General features: G+C 34.9%; 1 protein-coding gene across 9 annotated transcripts in view; it reads right to left on the reverse strand.

The window, feature by feature from the left end:
• CTNNA3 (catenin alpha 3) overlaps positions 1-26,134 on the reverse strand; it is a 1,779,313-nt gene that overhangs the window by 645,960 nt on the left and 1,107,219 nt on the right. For 8 of the 9 annotated variants that reach the window (XM_021074380.1, XM_021074383.1, XM_021074382.1 and 5 more), the window contains one exon: positions 14,249-14,341. The exons of the other annotated variant lie outside the window; for it this stretch is intronic. In XM_021074380.1, coding sequence (XP_020930039.1) covers positions 14,249-14,341 — 93 coding nt within the window. The remainder of the gene's footprint in view (positions 1-14,248; positions 14,342-26,134) is intronic. 9 annotated transcript variants of the gene reach the window in all.

Consider the following 26,134-nt stretch of genomic DNA (forward strand, 5'->3'; position numbering starts at 1 on the left):
AACAAGAACTTAAGCTTACACCTAAAGCAACTAGAGAAAGAAAAACAGACAAAACCCAAAATTAGTAGAAGGAAAGAAGAAGTCATCAGTATCAGCAGAGGATTTTCACTGTGGTTCAACAGAATAAGAACCCAACATAGTGCCCATAAGGATGCAGATTCAAACCCCTTGGACTAAGGATCTGGCATTGCCACAAGCTATGGCTGCAGATGTGGTTCAAATCTCATGTTTCCATGGCTGTGGTTTAGACTGCAGTTGTAGCTACAATTTGACCTCTAGCCCAGGAACTTCCACATACCTCAGGTGCAGCCTTGAAAAAAAAAAGTAAAAGAGCAGAATTAAATGACACAGAGGAGAAGAAAACAATTGAAAAGATCAATTAAACTAAAAGCTGATTCTTTCAAAGGATAAACAAAATAAATAAAACTTTAGCCAGAATTCATGAAGAAAAAAGGGAGAGGGCTGAACATAAGGAAATATATCTAGTCATTTGTGATGGATCATCATGGAGGATAATGTGAGAAAAAGAATACACACACACACGTATATGTATATATGTGTGCATATGTGTGTGTGTATACATATATACACACACATAAGACTGGATCACTTTGCTACACAGCAGAAATTGAGAGAACATTGTAAATCAGCTATAATAGAAAAAATAAAAATCTTAAAAAAATGAAAAAGGAGAAGTTACAATGAACAACACAGAAACACAAAGGATCATAAACCACTACTATGTGTAACTATATGCCAATAAAATAGATAACCTTGAAAAAATGGACAAATTCTTACAAAGGTACAATCTCCAAAAACTGCACTGAAAAAATAGAAAACATGAAGAGACCAATCACAAGTGCTGAAATTGAAAATGTGATTTAAAAAAATTCCAACAAACAAAAGTCCATGACCAGATGGCTTCACAAGTGACTTTCATTAAACATCTAGGGAAGAGTTACTGCCTATTCTTCTGAAATTATTCCAAGAAACTGGAAAGAAGGAACATTCCCAATCTTGTTATTTGAGGCCACCATCAATCCTTATACCAAAACCAGACAAAGATACTACAAAAAAGAAAATTACAGGCCAATACTGCTGATAAACATAGACACAGATATCCTCAACAAAATACTAGAAACGGAATACAGCAATACACTAAAAGGATCATACACCATGATCAGGTGGGATTTATCCCAAGGATGAAAGAATTTTTCAGTATCTGTGAATCAGCAATGTGATACACCACATTAACAAATTGAATAATAAAAACCAAATGATCATATCAATAGATGCAAAAAAAGCTTTTGACAAAATCCAACATTCATTTATGATTAAAAAACAAACAAACAAAAAACCTCTCCAGAAAGTGGGCATAGAGAGAAACTACCTCAATATGATAAAGGCCATATGTAACAAATCCACAGCTGGCACTGTACTCAATGGTGAAAATCTGAAAGCATTTTCTCTAAGATCAGGAATAAGAAGAGGATGTTCACTCTAGTCACTTTTATTCAACATAGTTTTGGAAGTCCTATTCATGGCAATCAGAGAAGAAAAGGAAATAAAAGGAATCCAAATAGGTAAAAAAAGAACTAAAACTATCATTGTTTACAAATGTATATACATAGAAAATCCTAAAGATTGTACCAGAAAACTTCTGGAGTGTATCGAAGAATTCAGTGAAGTTTCAGGATACAAAATTAATACACAAAAATTTCTTGCATTTCTATACACTAACAACAGAAGATCAGAAAGAGAAATTAAGAAAACAATCCCATTTACAATTGCATCAAAAAGACTAAAATATCTAGGAATAAACCTACCTAAGCAAGAAAAATATCTGTATTCTGAAAACTATAAGACACTCATGAAAGAAACTGAAGATCACACAGATAGATATACAATGTTCTTTGATTGGAAGAAATAATACTGTCAAAATTACTACACTACTCAAAGCAATCTACAGATTGAGTGCAAACCCTATCAAATTACCAATGGCATTTTTCACAGAACTAGAACAAAGAAAATTAAATTTTTACATAAACACAAAAAACACCAAATAGCTAAAGCAATCCTAATAAATAAATAAAATTGGAGCTGGAGAAATCATGCTCCCTGACTTCAGACTATACTACAAAGCTACAGTTATCAAAATAATATGGCACTGGATTTCCTTCTATTGTACAACAGTATATGCAGTGTCTCTGCTGACCTAAGATGCAGGTTTAATCTCCAGTATGGCAGAGTGGGTTAAAGGATCTAGCATTGCCACAGCTGTGACAGAGGTCACAACTATGGCTTGGGTCTGATCCCTGGCCAGGAACTCTATATGCCCTGGGGCAGCCAAAAAAGAAAAAAAAAAATATGGTACTGGTACAAAAAGAGAAATATATTTCAATGGAAAAGGGTAGAAAATTCAGAAATAAACCCACGTACCTATGGTCAATTAATCTAAAACAGAGGAGGCAAAAATGGAAAATGGAAAAAAGATAATCTCTTCCATAAGCAGTTCTGGAAAAACTGGATGGCTAGGGGTAAAAGAATGAAATCAGAACAATCTCTAACACAACATACAAAAATAAACTCAAAATGGATTAAAGGTTCAAATATAAAACCAGATACCATATAAAACTCTTGGAGGGAAACAAATGCAGAACACATTGATATAAGTTGCAACAATATCTCTTTGGATTCATCTCCTATAGAAATGAAAATAAAAACAAAAATAAAGCTTAAAAAAATAAAAATAATAAAGCTTAATCACACTTAAAAGCTTTTGCACAGCTCATGAAGCTCAATATCAAAATAACAAACAGCCCAATCAAAAAATGAGTAGACTATCTAAATAGATATTATTCTGAAGAAGATATGCAGATGACCAAAAAACACATGAAAAGATATTCAACATTGCTAATTAGATAAATGCAAATCAAAATCACAGTGGAGTATAGCTCCTCATACAAGTCACAATGGCCATCATTGAAAAGTCCACAAACAATAAATGTGGAGAAAAGGGAACCCTCCTATACTGGTGGTGGAAGGTACGCTGGTACAACTGCTATGGAGAACAGTATGAAGATTCCTTAAAAAGCTAAATATAGAAGGACCATATGATCCAGCAATCCCACTCTTGGGCATATATCTAGAGAAAATCATGATTCAAAAAGATGAAACACAATGTTCATTGCAGCACTATTTACAATAGCCAAGACATGGAAGCAACCTAAATGTGCATCAACAGAGGAATGGATAAAGATAATGTGGTACATATATAGAATGGATTTTACTAAGCCATGAAAAGGAATGAAATAATGCCATTGGGAGCAACATGGATGCAACTAGAGATTCTTATTCTGAGTGAAACAAGTCAGAAAAAGATAAATACTATTATTTACAAAACAGAAACTGACTCACAGTCTCCTAAAACAAATTTATGATTACAAAGTGCAAGGTTGGATAGGAGGGATACATTAAATGTTTGAGATTAACATTTATACACTACTACATATAGAACAGATAATAAACAAGGACCTACTGTTTAGAACTGAAGACTCTAATAATTATTCTGTAATAATCTAATAATCTGAAAAAGTATAGATATATGTATATGAATAAAATACTTTGCTGTACATCTGAAATTAACACATTGTAAATAAACTATCCTCCAATATAAAATTAAATTAAATTATATTTTTCATGAATATCCAACAAGTAGAAAATACATGTTTTGAATAAAATGTTGAATAAGATTTACTTTATAAAAAAATCTAACCCTGTTGACCTAATATCATTATAGGCCATGAAAATGGTTTCATGGACCAGTGTTTGGAATTCATTGAACTAGATAACAAATGTCCCTTTCATTCAACTCCTGATACCCCAGGTGTTTCTGATAAGCAATTTCCCTATCCTCTCGTACAATAGATTTTATTTAACCTAAGGTTCTGAATTTATATCTACCCTTATTAAATTTCAGTTTGAGTTTTCAAACATTAGCCCAAATTATCAACATATTTTAGAACCTTGAGTTCTATCTCATTTTTTGCTATACACAAATATAAAAAGTTACTTCCAAAATGTTATATGGAACAAAGATTACAGTTCCCTTGTGATTCAGCAGGTTAGGAACCCTATGAAGTGTCTATGAGGATGAGGGTTTAATCCCTGCCTTTGCTCAGTGGATTAAGTATCTGGCTTTGCCACAAGCTGTGGTGTAGGGCACAGACGCAGCTTGATTCCGGTGTTGCTGTGGCTGTGGCTGTGACTGTGGCCTAGGCCTGCAGATGCAGCTCCAATTTGACCCCTAATCTGAGAACTTCCATATGCTGCAGGTGGGGCCCCAAAAAGAAAAAAAAAAAAAAGATTAGGCCCTATAAACAGTGATAGTTTTATCCTTCTGACAGGTTTGAGTTCAAATAGCTGTGGTACTCCAGCAATGCTATCTTCCAGATCACATTCCTTTCCTTTATATAAAAGATAGATCCATTAAAGGATCTCAGAATTGGGCATTAAAAAGCCTGTAGGCCAACCTCTCACCCTCTACACAATAGTTTGGTCTAAAGGTCAACTTTCGTATATTTAAATGTCTGTGGCATTGAGAAACTCCTAATCCTTCCTTCTCAACAATGTCTAACTTCTTTCAGGGCAGCTCCTTTGGAAAAATAATTCTGTTTCTATGTTGAGACGGAATTTGTACTCTATAGATCTTTTGCTATTTTTTTTTTTCTTCTTATGGCTGCACTTGTGGTGTCTGCAAATTCCTGAGCCAGGGTAGAATTGGACCTCCAGCTGCCAGCCCATGCCACAGCCATGGCAACACTGGATCCAAGCTGCATCTGTGACCTATGTTGTAGCTCACAGTAATGCCAGATCTTAACCCACTGAGTGAGGCCAGGGACTGAACCTGCATCCTCACAGAGACACAGTCAGGTCCTTAACCTGCTGAGCCATAACAGGAACTCCTGCATCCTCTAGCTGTTGCTCATAGACTGTAGTTTTGCTCCTTAAGGATTTTCAGAACAAGTCTTTCCCATGATGGGCCTTCGAAGATTTAATGACAGTGACCATGTTTCTCCACGTCTTACCTTTTCCTGGCTAAAAATTCCTGGTTGATTTTATGAGGGTTTTTTTTTTTTTTTCTATATGGCATAGTTTCAAGTCATGTCACTATTTCAGATATTCTCTGCTAAATCTGCTGCAAGTGATAATTCTTTTTAAATTCTGACATCAGTAATAGGCAAAGAATAATGGTTGCAGTCCTCAACAAGGTAAGAACCAGGGTGACTCAATTTTAAAACCTAGGTGAGGAGTTCCCGTCGTGGCACAGTGGTTAACAAATCCGACTAGGAACCATGAGGTTGAAGGTTCAGTCCCTGCCCTTGTTCAGTGGGTTAACGATCCGGCGTTGCCGTGAGCTGTGGTGTAAGTTGCAGACGCTGCTTGGATCCCGAGTTGCTGTGGCTCTGGAGTAGGCCAGTGGCTACAGCTCCGATTCGACCCCTAGCCTGGGAACCTCCATATGCCACAGGAGCAGCCCAAAGAAATAGCAAAAAGACAAAAAATCAAATAAATCAAATAAAACCTAGGTGAATTCAATTTGTATTTAACAAACAGGAATTAAGTGCATTCTCAATAGCTCTTTCTGACCCTGTGTTTTCTCAACCTGACACATTTCACAATTAATATGTATTGGGTTTTGTTTAGAAATTTAAAAAATACCTATTTCAGGTAAACTAAGAGTTCTTAAAGAAATAAAATGAAATGTGAAAGTATTCTTCCTGTTCTTTGTTTCTAGACTCATTTCCTGGAAGTAACACTACTAAATTCCCATGAGCATGTTTTTGAAACATTTCCTATGACTATATAAATGTATGTCTCAATCTTCCTTTTTTAATATAAATAGGATAATATAGATACTCATTGAAAAACACCTTTTTCAATTATCTTGAGCATTTTCCCTACCAAAACACATACTGAACAAATTTATTACTTTAAACAACTTTTAACATTCTCTGCTAACATTTAGGTTGGTTCTAGGTTTTGCCATTATAGATAAGACTGCATAAAACCTTGCTCATAAAAAAATGGTGGTCACCAGAGGGGAAATAAGGGAAGATAGACAGAATAGGTGAAGGGGATTAAGAGTTACAATGGCCAGCTGTAAAATAAATGTCACAGGGCTATAAAGCATAACATAGGAAATATAGTCAATAATATTGTAATAACTCTGTGTGGTGACAGATGGCAACTAGACTTATTGTGATGATCATTTCATAATGTATAAAAATGCCAAATCACCAAGATGTGTACCTGAAACTTATACAATATTCTCTGTCCAATGTAATTCAATGCAAATTTTTTTTTAATTTGCTTGTAAGGTTTTGTGCATATGCACAAATATATCTGGAATTAGTGGATATAAGTATATTAGCATATTTCATTTCAATAGATACTGTCAAAATGGAACTTATGCAGACATGCACAAATTCATACATGTGCACCAACACACACTCACACACACAAAATTGGGGTGCACTCCAGACTCACTAATTCCAATTTCAAAATGTGCCATATAAAAAAAGATACATTTGAAAAATTAATTTTGAGGTTAAAAATAAAAGGCTGAGAATAAGTTTTAGAACTTCTTTGATGAAAAAATGTTAAATCATATTAGTCTTTTCTGACAACTACACCACCCTGAGATTCACACTGAGATTACTATCAACTAAAACTTCTAAGCCTTTTGGAGAATAAATTTTTGTTAAGCCTATTTACTACATTCTTTATTTTTAAATTTGTTTTACTGCACTCAACATATGTCATTTAATATTTATATTTATTATACATCATCTGGATACTGGTAACTAGTCCATATTTTAAATATTCAGATTCTTTGTGAATGAACTCATTCAGCTAATACAGTTCCTTGATACTCTTATTTTTAACTGAATAATTTAAGAATATAATTTTATCCCTGTCACTTAAACAACACTGAAATGAGCTAGCTCAAAAGCAAATTATAGTCCACCAATAGAGCTTTCATCTTCGGTTAGCAAATATCCATTAATCAGTCATTTTAAGGATTTCTTTTCAACAGTTACAACTCAAACTAATTATAAGATAATTTTTTTCACATTGTCAAAAAAAAAAGACATGCCCTTTTAGAAAATGTATCATAAAAGATGTTGCAAAGATTTTCACGACCCTCTATGAATATAGAATGATTCAACATTCTAGAAACTCTATCATTCACTTACATATTGAACAAATAATTATTGAACATGCAATATATACTGCATTTCTCCTAGGTATGGGAGATATAAGCAGTGAACAAGGAACAATAAATCATTGCCTTCATGGACTTTATATTTGAGTGTGGACAATGTAGAGTAACAAATAATATAAAATATAATTTCAGACTGTAGTAGAGACTTTAAAAGAAATAAATATAGTGACATAATAGGTTATAGCTGAAGGGGTTACAGGGAGATTGATGTCTGAGAAGATGATATTTGAGCTTAGTTCTCACAAATTGAATATGGCAGAAGCTGGCCATATGGCCATAAAAAAAAAAAAAAAAAAAAAAAAAAAGAGTTCTGGGTAATTACCAAGTGCAAACTCCCTCAAGTAGGAAGGAGCTTATTGTGTTCTAGAAACAGAAAGGCCAATGTGCAGAGATCTAATGAATAAAAATAAAAATACTATGGGTGGGGCTGAAAGTTATGCAGGAGGAATTTCATATAAGTATGCATAAGCCATTAAAAGATGTTTGCATTTTATAGTAAAGTGCTAAGGAAAGAAATTCCTATGATAAATATATTTTTAAATTTTACTTTGGCTTTTAAATAAAAAGTAGATTAGAGAGATATGAGTATAAGCGTGGAAACCTTCTAAGATGATATTTCTGTAGTCAAAGATGGAGACTATGGCAGCATAGATATTTTATTGACAAACAAGGCGGGAAAAAAGTATGTAGATTCAAGATAATACTTTTGGTGAAATTAATGGGGCTTGTTAATGGATTAAATAGGAAAAGCAGTCATTACTTATTTGAATATAAGTCTTACAAGGGCAAGGATTTTTGTCTGATTTTTGTTTTCTTTACTACTTACTTCCCCTTGCATAAGCAATGTCTAGCAAAGTATATGTTCAATAAGTATTTACTGAATAAAGAAATGAAAATCTCCAGGTTTTTCTCCAGAGCAATGGGTGAAAGAACACACCATTAACTAAAATCGGTGACTGAAGAAGCAGCAGAATGAGGTGGGGATGGAACAATCAGGAATTCTATTTTGACTATAAATTTTAGGTGTCTTCTAGATAGCAATTTAGAAATGTAAGGGGAAATTAAATTTTTGAGTCTGGTCTATAGGAAAGAGGTCTGACCTGAAGAGAAAAATTTTGATACCATCAGTATGCACTCATGAAATTTATTTTAATTAATAATAAAAAGAATACTAAAGATTCCCTCAAGGACATTGAAAAAATCTGGTTATGAAGATCTATAAAACATGCTGATTAATGGAAATATTTAATATCTTGAAGGGGCCATTATTCCCTAAAATAATCCAAAATCTAAAACATTTAAACAATTTTAATAAAAAATTTAACATGTATTTTCATAAACTTTATAGGTAGATCATGAATGTTATATAAAAGAGCAAAAAGTAGAACAGCATTGCAGCACTATTCACAATAGCCAGGACATGGAAACAATCCAAATGTCCATCGACAGATGATTGGATTCAGAAGATGTGGTATATATACACAATGGAATACTACTCAGCCATAAAAAAGGATGACATAATGCCATTTGCAGCAACATGGATAGAACTAGAGAATCTCATACTGAGTGAAATGAGCCAGAAAGACAAAGACAAATACCATATGATATCACTTATAACTGGAATCTAATATCCAGCACAAATGAACATCTCCTCAGAAAAGAAAATCATGGACTTGGAGAAGAGACTTGTGGTTGCCTGATGGGAGGGGGAGGGAGTGGGAAGGAGCGGGAGCTTGGGCTTATCAGACACAACCTAGAATAGATTTACAAGGAGATCCTGCTGAATAGCACTGAGAATTATGTCTAGATACTCATGTCGCAACAGAAGAAAGGGTGGGGGAAAAAACTGTAACTGCAATGTATACATCTAAGGATAACCTGACCCCCTTGCTGTACAGTGGGAAAATAAAAAAAAAAAAAGTAGAACAGCAACAGTTTAAAGAAACACACAAGCATTACACATCAATACCACTGATGAGCATAGATGAAAAAAATCCTCAACAAAATATTAGCAAACTGAATTCACTAATACATTGAAAGGTCACACACCATGAACAAGTAGGATTTAGCCTAGAGATGAAAGACAGTTCAATATTTCCAAAACAATCAATATGATATATCACATTAACAAATTGAAGAATAAAAATCACGGTCATCTCAGTAGATGCAGCAAATCTTTAGATAAAATTCAATATCAATTTATGACAAAATCCCCAAACTTTCAATAAAGTGAGTATAGAGGGAACATACTTCAAAATAATAAAGACCACATATGACAAGCCCACAGCTAACATAATTTGCAGTATATGAAAAGTTAAAAGCATTTCCTCAAAGATTAGGAATAAGATGAAGATTTCCACTCTTGCAACTTTCATTCAACATACAATTGGAAAAAATAGCTACAGCATTCATACAAGAAAAATAAATGAAAGAAATATAACCTGTATGGTAAGAAGTATAACTGTCACTGTTTGCAGACAACAATATATAATATATGGAAAATCCTAAATATGTTGACAAAAAAGCTATTATAATTCATCAATGAATTAAAGTTACAGGATACAAAATTAATATATAGGAATTGGCTGTGTTTCTACACACTAACAACAAATTATCATAAAGAGAAATTAGGAAAACAATTTAATTTACAATTGCATCAAAAAGAATACAATAACTAGGGATAAATCTACCTAAGGAGGTAAAAGTTCTGTACTAGGAAAACTATAAAATACTGATAAAAGAAACTGAAGATGATACAAATAGATTCATGTTAATGGCTTGAAAGAATTATTACTGTTAAAATGACCATACCACCCAAGGCAATATACAGTACAGACTCAATGCAATCCCTATCCAAATACCAATGGCATTTTTCACAGAACTAGAACAAATAATTCTAAAATGTCTATGGAAACACAAAAGACCCTCAAATTGCCAATTTTGAGAAAGAACAAAGCTGGAAGTATCACACTCCCTGATTTCAGACTATACTACAAAGCATGATAATCAAAACAGCATTGTACCTGAGCATAAACAGACACAGAACATATTAAAGAACCCAGAAAAATGAACATACCTTTATATGGCAATCTATAACAAAGGAGGCAAGAATATAAAATGCGAAAGATACAGCCTCTTCAATAAATGGTGCTTGGAAAAATGGAGAGATACATTCCAAAGAATGAAACTGGACAATTTTATCAAACCATATACTAAAATAAATTCAAAATGGATTAAAGATTTAAATGCAAGACTTGATACCGTAGAACTTGTAGAAAAAAATATAGGCAGACCATTTTTTAATATCAGCCTTTGCAATATTTGGGGGGATATCTCTCATCATGAAACAACAAAAAAAGCAAAAATAAACAAATGGGATTATATCCAACCTAAAGGATTCTGCACAGTGAAGGAAACCACCAATACAATCGAAAGGCTGCATATTGAATGGGAGAAGATATTTCCAAACAATATGTTCAATAAGGGGTTAATATCCACAATATACAAAGAATTCATACAACTCAACATGAAAAAGGAAACAACCTTATTTAAAAATGGACAGAAAACTTGAAGAGACATTTTCCTGAAGAAGGTGTACAGATGGCCCAAAGGCACATGAAAAGATGCTCAACATTGCTAATCATCAGGGAAATGCAAATCAAAACTATGAGATATCACTTCACATCTGTTAGAATGGCTATTATCCAAAAGACAACAAATAGCAAGTGTTGGCAAGGATGTAGAGAAAAGGGAATCTCTGTGCACTGTTTATGGGAATGTATATTGGTGCATCCACTATAAAAAATAGTATGGAGATTCCTCAAAAAAATAAAAATAGAACTACCATAGGATCCAACAATTTAACTCCTGGGCATTAACCCAAAGAAAACAAAAACACTAATTTGAAAAGGTATAGGCACCCCTATGTTCATTGCAAAATTATTCATAATAGCCAAGATATGAAAGCAACCTAAGTACTCATCAATAAGCAAAGGGATAAAGATGTGAAATATATATGTATATGCACACACACACACACACTGGAATATTACTCAGCCATAAAAAAATAATTAAATCTTATCATTTGTGACAACATGGATAGACCTATAGGGATTAGTCTTAATGAAGTAAGTCAAGCAGAGAAAGACAAATATGCTTTCACTTATAGGTGGAATCTAAAAAACAAAACATATGGACAAACATGACAAGATAGAAACAGAGTGACAGCTGCAGAGAACAAACAGGTAGTTACCAGAAGGGAGGAGATGGGGTGATGAGAGAAATAGGTGAGGAAGACTGAGGTGAAAACTTCCAGTTATGAGATAAATGAGCCACGGGTAAGAAATATACAGTGTGGGGAATTAGTAATAATGTCATATACCTGTACTGTGATACATGGTAATCAGATTTATCATGAGATCATTTTGAAATGTATGGAAATATTCAATCATTATGTCATATACCAGGAACTCCACATAGTGTTGTATATCAATATACTTCAAAAACAAAAAAAACACTGATAAAGAACAATATTTGTGGTTATTAGAGGTGGGAGGTGGGGAGAGGGATTGGATGAAGTGGTCTAAAGTTAAAAACTTACAGTTATAAGATAAATAAGTACTAGGGTTGTAATACAGAAATGGTTAATAAAATTAATTCTGCTGTATATTATAAATAAAAGTTTTTAAAGAGTAAATCCTGAGTTATCACACACAAAAATATTTTTTCTCATTACTTTTATCTATAGGAGATGATGGATGTTCATTAAACTTACTGTGGTAATCATTTATGATGTATCTAAGTCAAGTTATTATACTGTATAATTTAAACTTTGTTCTGTATGTTAATTACATCGGAATAAAACTGAAAGAAAAAAAAGGATTCCAAAATACTGTTGTAGGGGTAAAGAAATGAGTCATTGGAGTAAAATAGAGATCCCAGAAACTTGTATACTTTGGAATACATTTCAAGTTATCTATCAATCTACATTTACATACAAACTAGTAGTAAAAAAATATATCAATTTGATATGTATGTATCATATATAATACCCTAAAAAAACATGTATATGTATACGTGTTATGCATGTTATAGTTTATTTTATATATATATATATATATATATATATATACAAATACATATAAAACAATGGAAACATTTAAAAACTGTGTTTGTATGTGTGTGTGTGAGAAATGATAGCATTTTACATTAATTGAAAAATGATCAACTAATTAACACATGATGGTTGACCAATGGGTAGCACTATAGAAACAAATTGATTCCTACCTCATGTTAGACATAAAAATAAATTTCAGATGAAACAGAGATCTAAATGTCAAATAACAATACTTCAACCTTTTAAAAAGAAAATGTGGGGAACTACATAACATTTTTGTTGGAAAAAAAATTTGGACAAAGCACAAACCAACAAATCAGGGCACAGGGTAGGTGCTCAAATATCTATTTAAGGATTAAAATATGGGATCATATGGTCACATTAAAGTTCTTAAAATTCTTTAAGATTAAAATAGTATTTTCCAAGATAAAAGAAAAGCCATAGTCAACAAAAGATTTTTTTTTTTCTTTTTAGGCTATATCTGTGGCATATGGAAGTTCCCAGGCTAGGGGTCTACAGAGAGCTGCAGCTGCCAGCCTATACCACAGCCACAGCAATATTGAATCTGAGTAGTATCTGTGACCTACATCACAGCTTGCAGCAACTCTGGATCCTTAACCCACTGAGTGAGGCCAGGGATCGAACTCTCATCCTTGTAGACACTATGTTGGGTTCTTAACCCTCTGAGCCCCAATGCTAACTCCAACAGAAATATTTTTAATAAACCTAAGTAATTGCAGTTAAAAAAAACTAAAAAATTGCCAAAGTGCTTAGGTAATTCAGAGAATTAAAAAAGCCATATGGTTAATAAATGTTTGAAATAAATGTTCTCTTGAGTAATCAGAAAATTACAAATTGAAACCAATGAGATATATTGAATACTATTCATATTCAAGACATTTTCAAAAGTGACAGCATCAAGGGTTATCCATAGTGTAGAGAAATGAGAACTCTCATAGGCTACTGAGGGGAGTGTAAGTTATTCAGCCACTTTAGAGGCCTCATTGCAGCGTTCTGTTCTGCAGAACATCATAGAAAACTGACGTATGAGTTCAGAGATCTCAGTTGCAGGTCCTCTAGGCTGCATTTCTTCAGCAAGTTTTCACTTGATAATTATTAAATCTAAAGAAGCAGCTTCCTTTACTGTTTCCTCAGTATTCTTAGAGATGAAATTGTCGGCAGGGCAAATCAAGAATTTAACACATACTCTACTTTTAGTAAAATTAGAAATCTCAGCAGATGTTCAGAGACTTGAAGTTTCTAATCATTATTATATTTCACATCCTTACAACGTGTGGTTTTTAATAGGAAATAATTATCCACACTAGTTATTGCTTATTCTAAGACAAGGAAGATGTTTAAAATTGACCTTATGCATACCCGAATTCATGACCTCAAGACAATGTCACCTAGAAATAAATCTCTAAAAAATGTGTTGCTCTCTGGATTTTAAAAAATCCTGAATTTAAGACAACATAACATTTCTTGCTTCTTTCAAACTCATGCCTTCTTTTTATAAAAGAGGGAAAATCCATTCCCTTCAGATGATTTGAGATTTCAGAATAAATAATGACTAAAAATAAATCAGATCTGTTGGATGAAGTACTGCTTTGACTTCAAACTATACCTCTCGCAAAATTATTATATGGTCTCTCAGGAAATATTACAACAACCAGGTGTTAAATAAAGAACGAGGTGCTTAGTAAAAAAATAAACTGTTACCTTAGGGTGAGTCATATTCTGTATTTAAAATAAATATTTTAATATATTTCCATATGTATAAAAATATGAAACATTACATATATTTTTATAAGTTTAATGAAAGAGACAGTAACTTATCATACCTGAGGACACAAGGTTTCCAGGTGATTGGCTGCAACTTTGACAATTTTAATCCCATCTTCATTTGTGGACATGGAACAAGCAAGGTTTGCCACCTTAAATACAATCCAAAATTATGGAAATTATTTTGGATTACCAAGGAAATGCAGGAATATGTGTTATCCTAAACAAGGAAGAGCATGTATACATTCATTGAGAATCTCAGTGACAAACAACAGCATTTTCATAAATGTCACTGATATCGGCTTTATGGACACATTCAGAGAATCTATTACATAACAACAAGGGGCCATAGACAATTGTTTAAAACCAAAAGTAAGAATAATGAGAGAATTGGTAAACCTTATATAGTCTCTTGATATCAACGTCTAATCCACAATAAGATGCTAACTATTAGTTTCCTATGGGACTGAAAAAAAAGTTCATCTACGATCAAATGCTAATAGATTCTTAGAATCGCATATGATGGTGGTTTAAGTTTGTAATTGGTTTATTATTTCCCAGAGATCTATTACACATACTTGTTTCAGTAAGCATGAATGAATCTTTGTTCATGTTTTATTCAGCATCAAATACACTACAAAGCTGGACAAATATAAGATAATTAAATTCTTCATCCTGCTCATGATTTTCTACTACAATTTCAAAGACCCTGTTTGACATTCCAGGGGTCAATTTGATTAAAGCCTTAGTTACATCCACATTCTTTTATACATTATTGCTTTTGAAACTCACACTCTTTTTTCCCCTTTTTAAAAATTTTTATTAACATATAGTTGATTTACAGTATTGTGTCAATTTCTGCTCTACAGCTAGTAACCCAGTCATGCATATGTACACATTCTTTTTCTCATGCTATCCTCCATTATGTTCTATCCCAAGAGACTGAATATGTCTCCCTATGCTGTACAGTAGGACCTCGTTATTTATCCATTCTAAATACAATAGTTTGCATCTACCAACCTCAAATCCCCCGTCCATCCCTCTCCCTTCCCCCTCCCCCTTGGCAACCACAAGTCTGTTCTCTATGTCTGTGAGTCTGTTTCTGTTTTGTGGATAGGTTCATATGTACCATATTTTAAATTTCACATATTAGCGATAACATAGTATTTGTCTTTTTCTGACTTATTTCACCTCCAAGAATCCCTAGTTGCATCCATGTTGCTGTTCTTTTCCAGAGAAGTGAGTGCCCTTTTAAATAATTACCTTCATGTCCATTACCTAAATGCAATATTTATAAACTGTTTCTTTGTAACATGAAAGAACCATGAGAAAGATCATGGAATTCCTTTCTTTTTCTTTGAATCATGCTCTTATTCACCATTCCCTTGCTAGCATGTGCGTGCTTATGTACAGAGGCGGTGTTTTCTCTGATCCTCAAAATACATTATTGTCTTCATCACTACAAGATCACTTTTCCAACAATCATTTTCCTAATTTTCCTAATGTCTCTGTTAGGTGTTACATACTTTAACACATGGCAGGTTTTACTGGTCAAATCCCATATGCATTCAGTTGTAGAGAGACTACAGTTAAACGGCAGATAATGGAAGCAAACCACAAACATATCCTTGGATCACCATTTGTAAACTAATACAAAATGTTACTTACATGGATTGATAGACTTTGCCTTTTTTATAGCATGAGTTTTAATATGTTGATAGCGAAACAACTCCTGGGTTTGCATTTACATATAAAAAAATATCAGCCATAACAGCCATACATTATTTAGCTGTGGAAGGACATTGTTCACTTTATTAATGTATGTGGAAATGGCTTACTTGAAAAGGTCTTTTGTTGGCTTGAAGGTCACAATGCCTCAAGTTTCACATCTGACACATAATTAGCACATTTGTGAATTATTTGAAAAGGGCAGCAGTTTCGGTGCCCCCCCCAAGGCCCCAGTCCCAGAAAGTAAAATTTAGCAGCCTAATTGCTTTAATATATCTTATAATTATTTGCACCACACTTGCAGAGAATATCTATCTGTAAATTTGAGCCTTTGTTATTTTAAGTAAAATTTTCAAATTTTCATTCAACTTTTTTTTTTCCTTTTTAGGGATGCACCCACAGCACATGGAAGTTCCCAGACTAGGGACTGAACTGGAGCTACAGCTGCTGGCATATGCCACAGCAACGGGGGATCTGAGACATGTCTGCCACCCACACCATAGCTCAGGGCAACACCCACTGGGTGAGGCCAGGGACTGAACCTGCCTCCTCATGGATCCTAGTCAGATCTGTTTCCCCTGTGCCATGAAGGCACATTAAAGACACATTTTATTAATTAAATATTAATCAAATCAGATGAATTGCTGGTTAATCAAAAGTTTAAAAAATTACAGAGAGTTTCTCCATATAGACAATCTTTTACATTATTTATTGTTTATTTGGTCTTTTTTGTCTTTTTTTTTAGGGCCGCACCTGCGGGGTCAAATCGGAGCTGTAGTGGCCAGCCTGTGACTCAACAAGGTATGATCTGAGCCAAGTCTGTACCTACACCCCAACATCAGATCCTTAACCCACTGAGCAAGGCCAGAAATCGAACCTGCGTCCTCATAGATGGTAGTCAGATTCATTTCCACTGAGCCAGGACGGAAACTGCAACATTATTTATTTTTAGTGTATCATCTTTCTCTTTTTTTTCCCTTTTAAAAACAAACATTCTTGTTCTGGATGTTTGCTGGCCACCATGTTTATTGCGGCCAGTTGGGTGACTAATGCAACATGAAAATCATCCTAAACACAATTTTTTTTTATATTAACAGACTTAAAATTTACAAAACTCTCAATTGAAAATATAACACAATAAAGTCTTCTGCTCAATTAATGACTGTAGTAATACTCTTTCACTCTTTCTGTCTTCCTATATTCAGACATATCTGAACTTCTTCCCAGAACTCTTCTAAGTCTGTTAAATTTTCTGGATGATCCAGGACTATTTCCAGATTAAAGCATGTGGAATTTTTTTTTAATTATTATTAAAGTATAGTTTATTTACAATGTTTCTTCAATTTCTGTTGTATAACCAAGAGACCCAAACACATACAATTTCCTGTGGAGACTTTGTAATATTTTGTACAAACAAATTTGAATTTACAGGATAGCTAGTATTCTGTGACAAAATAGATGAAGTTATGTGATAGGAATAAAATCACTTTACAGTTCTAATTTGAGTGATTTGTGACATATTTTCTAAGTCACATCACTGTGTAAATGAAAGCCAGATTTCTTTTTTTTTTTTTTTTTTTTTTGTCTTTTTGTCTTTTGTCTTTTGTTGTTGTTGCTATTTCTTGGGCCGCTTCCGCGGCACATGGAGGTTCCCAGGCTAGGGGTTGAATCGGAGCTGTAGCCACCGGCCTATGCCAGAGCCACAGCAACACAGGATCCAAGCCGCGTCTGCAACCTACACCACAGCTCAAGGCAACGCCGGATCGTTAACCCACTGAGCAAGGTCAGGGACTGAACCCGCAACCTCATGGTTCCTAGTCGGATTCGTTAACCACTGCGCCACGACGGGAACTCCTGAAAGCCAGATTTCTTCTATACAATATTCCTAAATACTGTGTGGTTCTTTAGACAGTCAAATAAGTACCAAGGATGAAGGCAGCTCACTATTAGTCAAAGAAAGCAGCATGCAAATAAAATATTTTGTAAAAGAGTCTGACATATTTGGACATCTGACTTTTTTTTTTTTTTTTTTTTTGGCTGCACCCATAGCATGTGTAAGTTCCTGGGCCAGGAATCAAACCCACACCACAGCTGCAATCTAAGCCACAGCAATGACAACCATCTTGCAATCAGGGAACTCCCCTGACATTTTTACATACCTAAAATTAATAATGTTTTCAAAGGTCTTTGTAAAGTTTCATTATTCCACCCAACCTTGTGAAAGACATCTGCCCACTAAGGGAAATAAGTCACAGAGAGGTTTGGGAAACAAACAGATATGGGTTTTAACCTGATTCCTACATAAGATTTCTAACCATGGGCAAAGTTGACATTTCTGAGAACAATTTTGTCACCTAGAAGATGGGTGTGATAGTATCTGAATTAAGATGGCCTGATACTAGGGAGCCCTGGCCATACATGAATTCCCTTCCAGCTCATCTATTGCTCTACTAATGGGGCGAGGGGGAGGGAATGAGAAAAAACATTAATTCTCTCAAGAGTTTATAGATTTAAAAACTTAGGAGCCTAAACAAATTTGAAAAAATATCTAATCAAAGAGCCACAGATTCAAATGTTTTCATGGCTGATGCAGGGAATACAAATATGGAATATAGAAGTGACTTAGTGGTAGGGTGTGGTCCTGGGTCCCCAGGCAAACAGAAGTGTGTATGTCCTGCCTAAAGGCATTAAAACTCATTAGGACAAGTTGGAATATAAGGAAAAACTCTCTGCCTTGACCAAACTAACAGTCTACTGGCTTACTGTAGTTCAATGTTCACTAGTTCATGATTTCTGATACCTTTCTCTAATCATCTATTGCATGGATAGGAAAACAAATTCAAACAGAGGTAAGAAACATACTTAAACCATCCAATGACAGGGAGACTATTAACCAGGGCTATGTGTGTATGCTATTTATGCCACCCTGAATCATTGTATTGAAAAGTGTTCTGCATTGAAATGACAGCTTTTTATTGATATTGTGTTATATTCTTAGCCAAGACCAAGAAAATCAGGGTCTAAGTTATCCTAAATAAATGGGACCAAAGGCACTCAGGTAAATTCATAATTTATCAACAACAAAAGGCCAGGACACAATGTTCTTTTATTTTTACCAAAGGTTAAATTCATTACTGATCCTCTAGGATTTGCAAAAGTCAAATTAAAAAATCTTCCTACTAGGATATGTTGTAATGCTACCAAAGAGGAGGGATTTTTTAACATCAGCACATTTTTTTTGAGCCTCTTTCCTTCACATCATACTTCTGCCCTCTGAAATAAATGTCTATCCCTTCTAGACACTTGAATTTACCACCCTTTCAGATTAGTTAAAAAAAAATTTGTAGACAACAAAGGCTGGCCAGACAATTCGGGAACGAATTCACCTCGATTACCACCATACTGATGTTTGTTTTCTTCCTGGTTCCGAGTTCAAATCATGTATACCAATTTTGAAAGTCCCTGCCATCTTTGCCACCTTTTGGACTGTGGTCCTTCCCTTTCACCTGGCAAAGAACATGGTACTCCTCCCTCCTTTACCCATGTTCTTAAATGAGAAATTCCCTGTTCTGGAAACTGGTCTTGTAAAACCTGCTGGCTAGGCTAGATCTGTCCCTCACTTTCTATTAAGGTCAGGGAGATGGCCATACTTGACCCCAAAGAATGACTCACTAATGGCAGTGCCAAGAAAAGCTATAAACAAGATATTTGGGGAGTGGGAATATTTTTAGTGGCCTTTAAATCAGTCTACCATGTTATAGGCTTACGCCTGCTTTTTTTTTTTATCATTACTCTGTTCTGGGCTGGTAAATATATTGCAGTTTTAAAATACTGAATCCCAGAGCATGGTATGTTTGAGCACTCTAATATCAAGTGTTATTTGACATCTCAGGAGCACTAGTTGTTCTCTCAGGCATCTTGGACATCTGAATGGTATTGTTTCTAGGAATAAGCTCACTGTTTGGACAGCTGCTCATCATACATCATTGATTCTGTCACTGAGGAGTTCTCATACAGATATTTACCAGGGATATGATTTCTCAAGAACATGAAGCAAACTTCAATATTTGGTGAGATTGCCATCATTGCATACTCATTGTTTATATATGTTCAGATAGTTAATTCTAATATCTTGTCACCACGTATCTTAACTCTCAGTGTGGGAGAAAGGTCACTGTCTCATTTTCACTCATTTTCCTCTCTGGCAGATGGTTATGCAATTCCTGTGCAAACCTTTTAGAGACAGAATTTACTGCTTTGCAGAGCAGCCTATTCTCATTGCAGGGTAGTCCAAATTTACACAAGTTAAGAACTTCTTTCTTTTCTTTCTTTTTTTTTTTTTTTTTGTCTTTTTGCTATTTCTTTGGGCCACTCCCGCGGCATATGGAGATTCTCAGGCTAGGGGTCGAATCGGAGCTGTAGCCACCGGCCTATGCCAGAGCCACAGCAACGCAGGATCTAAGCCGCGTCTGCAACCTACACCACAGCTCATGGCAATGCCGGATCATTAACCCACTGAGCAAGGGGAGGGACCGAACCTGCAACCTCATGGTTCCTAGTTGGATTCTTTAACCACTGCGCCATGACAGGAACTCCAAGAACTTCTTTCTTGAGTTCCCACTGTGGTGCAACAGGATCGGCACAATCTCTGGAGCACAGGTTCAATCCCTGGCCCAGCATAGTCGGTTAAGGATCTGTGGCATATGCCATAGCTGCAACTTGGATCTGATCCTGACCCAAAAGCTCCATATGCTACAAAGTGGTCAAAAATAAACATTAAGAAAAAAAAAAAAAAAGTTCTTCTGTATAAAAAGGTAAAATCTTTCTCTCAACAACCTTCTCATAATAGTCACAGAATCTATAATATCAAATATCTTCAATAACAGAAATGAGGTTAGGTCTATAGGAAATCTATCTTAGTAGTCCTCAATCTGAAGGATAAATTCGATGGTGAATATAATATAATCACCAGTATAGTTATTAAAAGTCCAATTTCCTTTTGCCAAGATATTCTGATGTATTAAGTATGTTTATGGGTAGAAGTTAGAAAAGATAAAATATATGTTTAATTCAATTCTTAAAAGTGTCTCAGGTGATTCTGATATACCACCCTCCACACAAACACATAAAATATAGAAACATATTTAGACTTTGGGTTGATTTTCATTTGTTTGATAGACACTCCTTCCCAGAGATTAATGCGAAGCAGTGCAAATCTACGAGAAGTATAAATTGAATATATATGGAAGAGGCTAGGAAATTACAGAAAAGGCATAACAAATGAGTGTTAAGAAATAATGATTCATTTTACTCCTTGGGAAATAGGGCTTAGACTACGAGGGCTGCTATAACAAAAGTACCATAGACTGGGTATCTTATAAATGACGGAATTTATTTCTCACAGTACTGGAGGCTAGGGAGTCTGGGATCAGTGTGCTGACAGATTCAGTGTTTGGAGAGCACCAGTTTCCTGCTTTATACCCTAAGTCCCCTAGCTGTAAACTCACATGGCAGAAAAGGTGAGGATGTCCCTCCGAGGCTTCTTTTAATAAGGGCACTAATTACGTTTAGAAGGGTTCTTCACTCATTACCTAATCACCTCCAAAGGTCCCATCTCCCAATACCATTGCCTTGGAAGTTAGGATTTCAGCATATGAATTTTGGGGGACACAAGTATTTAGTCTGTATCAAATAAAGAAAAGTCTAAAACTAAAAATCCTCAGGAAATGGAATTCCCACTATGGCACAGTGGGTTAAGAATCTGACTGCTGTGGCTCAGATCTGGTCACCCCAAACTCTCAGACCATACCATTCCCTCCCCCTCTCCCTTTGGCATCCATAAGTCTGTCCTATAGTCTGTGAGTCTGTTTCTGTTTTAAGGATACATTCACTTGTGTCACATTTTAGATTCCACATATAAGTGATATCATATGGTATTTATCTTTCTCTTTCTGGCTTACCTCACTCAGTATGAAAATCTCTAGTTGCATTTACATTCTATATATGGAATTAATCCATTCTTTTTTGACTGAGTAGTATTCCATTGTATACATGTACCACATAGTCTTAATCCATTCATCTGTCAATGGGCATTTATGTTGTTTCTGTGTCTTGGCTATTGTGACTAGTGCTGTTATGAACATAGGGATGCAGGTATCTTTTTGAATTACAGTTTTATCCTGATATATGTCCAAGAGTGGGATTGCTGGCTTATATGGTAGTTCTATATTTAGTTTTCTGAGAAGTCTCCATACTGTTTTCCACAGTGGTTGTACCAATTTACATTCCCACCAAGAGTGTATAAGGCTTCCCTTTTCTCCATACACTCTCCGGCGTTTGTTATTTGTAGATTTAATGATGGCCATTCTGACTGTTGTGAGGTGTACCTCATTGTGGTTTTTATTTGCATTTCTCTAATAATTAGTGATATTGAGTATCTTTTCATGTGCCTACTGTCCATCTGTATGTATTTGAAGAAATTTCTATTTAGGTCTTCTTCCCATTTTTCAATTGGGTTGTTTTGTTGTTGTTGTTGTTCTGTTGTATCAGCTGTTGGTGTATTTTGGTGATTGATCCCTTGTCATTATTCTAGGAGGTGGATCAAACAAGATATTGCTACACTTTATTTCAAAGAGTGTTCTTCTGCCTATGTTTTCCTAAAAGAATTTTATAGTAATTTAATAGTATCTGGGCTTACATTAGGTCTTTAATCCACTTTGAGTTTATTTTTTGAGTTGGTATGGCGTTAGAGAATGTCCTTTTGTCATTTATGTCTGAAAGTAGTCCTTCCATAGGCTCTCTTACATTCATGTCTATACATAAAGGCCTGGATCAAATACCATCTCCTCCACAGACCCCTCTCAAACACCCAAAATCAGAATTCACACCTCTGCCTTTCATACTCCCACAACTGTAACATATACTTCATTATTCCTAGACTCACTTACCTAAATTTCAGATGGTAAACTGCTGGAAGGTAAAGACAATAATGTAATCTTTTTAAAAAGTATTTTTTATTAGGCCAAGCATTCTAAAAATAGAATTTAGTTCTTGTAAATAAATAAAAATAATAGTTTATTTTTGTTCACCTAGAAATTGAATTATCATGAACAGATATGATCTTCTATTATGTCTTAAACTAGTACATTCATTGAACTGTATTTCTTGGAGGTATTAGTAGAATTTAATTTATTCATTGAAAATTGTTCTTCCTCTGCCTCCTCATTTAAAAAGTTTTGATTCTGTATTATATGAGTATAAAGGTAACTATCATTAATTTAAGTTATGAAGAAAAATGCTTGAGGAAAGAAAGCCCATGGGTCATTAAACTTAATTGCCTTGAGTTGATTTCAGTCTGACTGTGTTTGTATACTGGGAACATCAAAATCTGACAAATCTGTAGCAAAGATACAAATAAATACAGGCAAACTTTGAGTAAGGATACAGAAACAGTACAGCAAAAATTATTTATTTGTGACTTGGCATTTGAAAAAGATTGGATTTCTTTCTGAATTTAGAAAAATATAAAGGTTCACAAAAGCTTGTAAAGAGTTATGAAGAAGGAAAAGAGAAGCCTGTGTCCTTTGGCCAGGTCAGTATATAGCAAAATCATAAGCCACTGGCCAAATCACTGATTGAAGGCACACTAATAGTTCTTTGGTAGGTATTCAGAGTTGAAGTAGATACTCTGAAGTTGAGTGGCTATTGATACATATAGTAGATTTAACCAACAGGTAGCTAGGAAGGGTCTACAGAGGATATTAGTTAGGAAGTCACTAGCTTATTAATAGCAACTGGATGTGTTTAAGAAGAGAATGAATATTCTTAGAAGAGTAGCTAAGGTACCAATATTTACTAGACAGCTAAAAGAAGAGAAACCTATGATGAATCTTGGAAAAAGTGGTCAGAGGTAGAGAAGGTTAGCCACAGCACTCTGATGTCATAGAGGCTGGGAGAAGAGAAATTTCAAGAAGGTCTCAAATGTCCAATAATGAGAGGGTAAGTAAGTGAAATTGAAATCACTCAGTGATTCAGGCACATTGAGGGCCATTGTTCGTTTGGGAAGAATGATGATGGTCAAACTCACCTAGTGTGGACAGAGGACAGTGTAGGTGGTGAGGAAAACCCGTGTGGCTTGTGACTCAAAGCAGAGAGCTAGAGGTTGCCTAGAAAATACCCACTCCCACTCCTGTGTCAATCCATTTGTTTTATGTTGTCTGTCAAATATCTCCTGAATCATCTCCTTCTCTAGTCGACTGTCAATTTTATTTTGTCATTCTTGTGTCAAGTCTTAGCTTTTATCTTAGCCACTGTGACTTCTCTCCACTCTGTTCATCATACTGCAGTTGACAATGTTTTCAAAGCCAAATTTGTTTCCATCATATCTCTCATCCTTACTCCATATTCCCTTCCCTACAAGGTCCTGTAGAGTCTTGTTCAAGGGTCATCATACATAGTTCTTTCTTCTCCCTTTACTTCAGCTTTATCAACCTATTTTCAGATATCCATGCTTCCTTCTGCCACAGGATATTTGCACATGATCTTAAGAACTGAGTATTATTGCTCTTAAATATTAGCATGTAATGTGTTCCTCTTTCTTCTTCACTGCCACCTTTATACTATTTAGATATGTTTAATGGCAGGTCTCTACTCAAAAGTAAATTTTTTCATTATTTATCTTTTTGTCTGATTGCAGACTTTTTTTTATTATAGATGTTTTACAGTGCTGCGTCTATTTCTGCTGACAGCATAGGGACCCAGTCTCAGGTATGAGTATGTACGTGGTATGTGTATATGTGTGTGTGTGAGACCTCCTCATACCCAAGTCAGTTTTCTCCTTTAGAGCCTGATTCTCAGTTTGTAATTATACATTTACTGAGGAAATTATTTGATTAATGACCATTTCCTATGCTTTATATAAGCAGGGCCCTTACCTATGTTTGCTCACCTTTGGACTCTCATTTTCTAATACCTAATATATGGTAGCCAAAAAAAAAACATTCCTCAGTGAATGAATAAATGCATGAATTATCCCCAAAGAGAGAATGGAAAATTGAGTTTAGAGGGAGGAGACAGCAGCAGAAATTTAGGACAAGAGAGAAAAAGAAATGAAATTTCCCTTTGAAATTCATTTGCAATATTCCACAAAGGTTTAGACAGCTGGACTTCAAAGAAAAGTAATACACTTTTCTTCTAGTCTGGTCATCATACTTAACAAAGCTTGTTGGGGCAGGTTCTTTCAAGTTTTACTTTCACTTAAGACATCAAATTGGGAATAACTGACTAGCTCCCAATTTAGCTTTTTAATTTATTTATTTTTAATCAACCAAACTAACTCTTCAAAGGACCCAAGCTGGCTGCCAAATGCTGGTGAGTATGGCAGATGGAAAGAGGCACATAATCCCATGAACAAACCCAGGAGCTTTCATGTCTCCAGCAGAACATAATGCAATGCATGCTTTGTTTCCAGGAAGCCTAGCTCAGAGGCTGGGCTGAGTGTGAAAATGTAAAAGGGGGTCTGTGATCTCTTAGTGTTGGCATCAAAGCGATCTCCGGCTAAAGAAATGCCAGCCCTTCTCTTCTTCCTGGTGAAACAATGATGTTCCTTGCAGTAATAAGAAATGACCACAAATTAGGAGTTTTGCAGAATATTTAACTAATAAAAGGGTGCTATAAAAGTGCATGGCAAGATTCACGTAAACAGTTTCATCAAGTAGCAAATATGGATTATGTACCTATTATGTGGTCTGGGAACTGCCAGAGAACTCAAAGACAATGCAAGCAAACCTCACAAAACAATCTATTTAATGGGAAACATGTAAGAGAGAAGAAAACTGTAGTTGTTATGTACAGTAGAAAGCTAGAAGTAGGCAAATTTCCTAGTGGTAACTGCAGTCAGAGTGTTTCATGGAAATAAGCTATTGCCAAGGAACTTCATATTCTCTTGGTCTTTGCTTCTCAGGTTGCCTCCCAAACTTTACAAATCGTAAATCACACAATCCTATCTCTGGTATTAGTTTTATTAATGTAATCATTTACGTCTCCATCTTGGTTATCCATCTATAAAAGAAGCTGATTAATTATTTGACTGCTAGTCCCCCTCCCATTTCAATAATCACATATTACTGATTATGCAGTCTGATGACAAAATTAGATAAGAATAGACTGGACAGAGCCATCAGGCAATTTTCCTGTTAATTTAAGCATCAAATTTCTAA

This window comes from Sus scrofa, chromosome 14 (assembly GCF_000003025.6).
Source record: "Sus scrofa isolate TJ Tabasco breed Duroc chromosome 14, Sscrofa11.1, whole genome shotgun sequence".
Lineage (NCBI taxonomy): Eukaryota > Metazoa > Chordata > Mammalia > Artiodactyla > Suidae > Sus > Sus scrofa.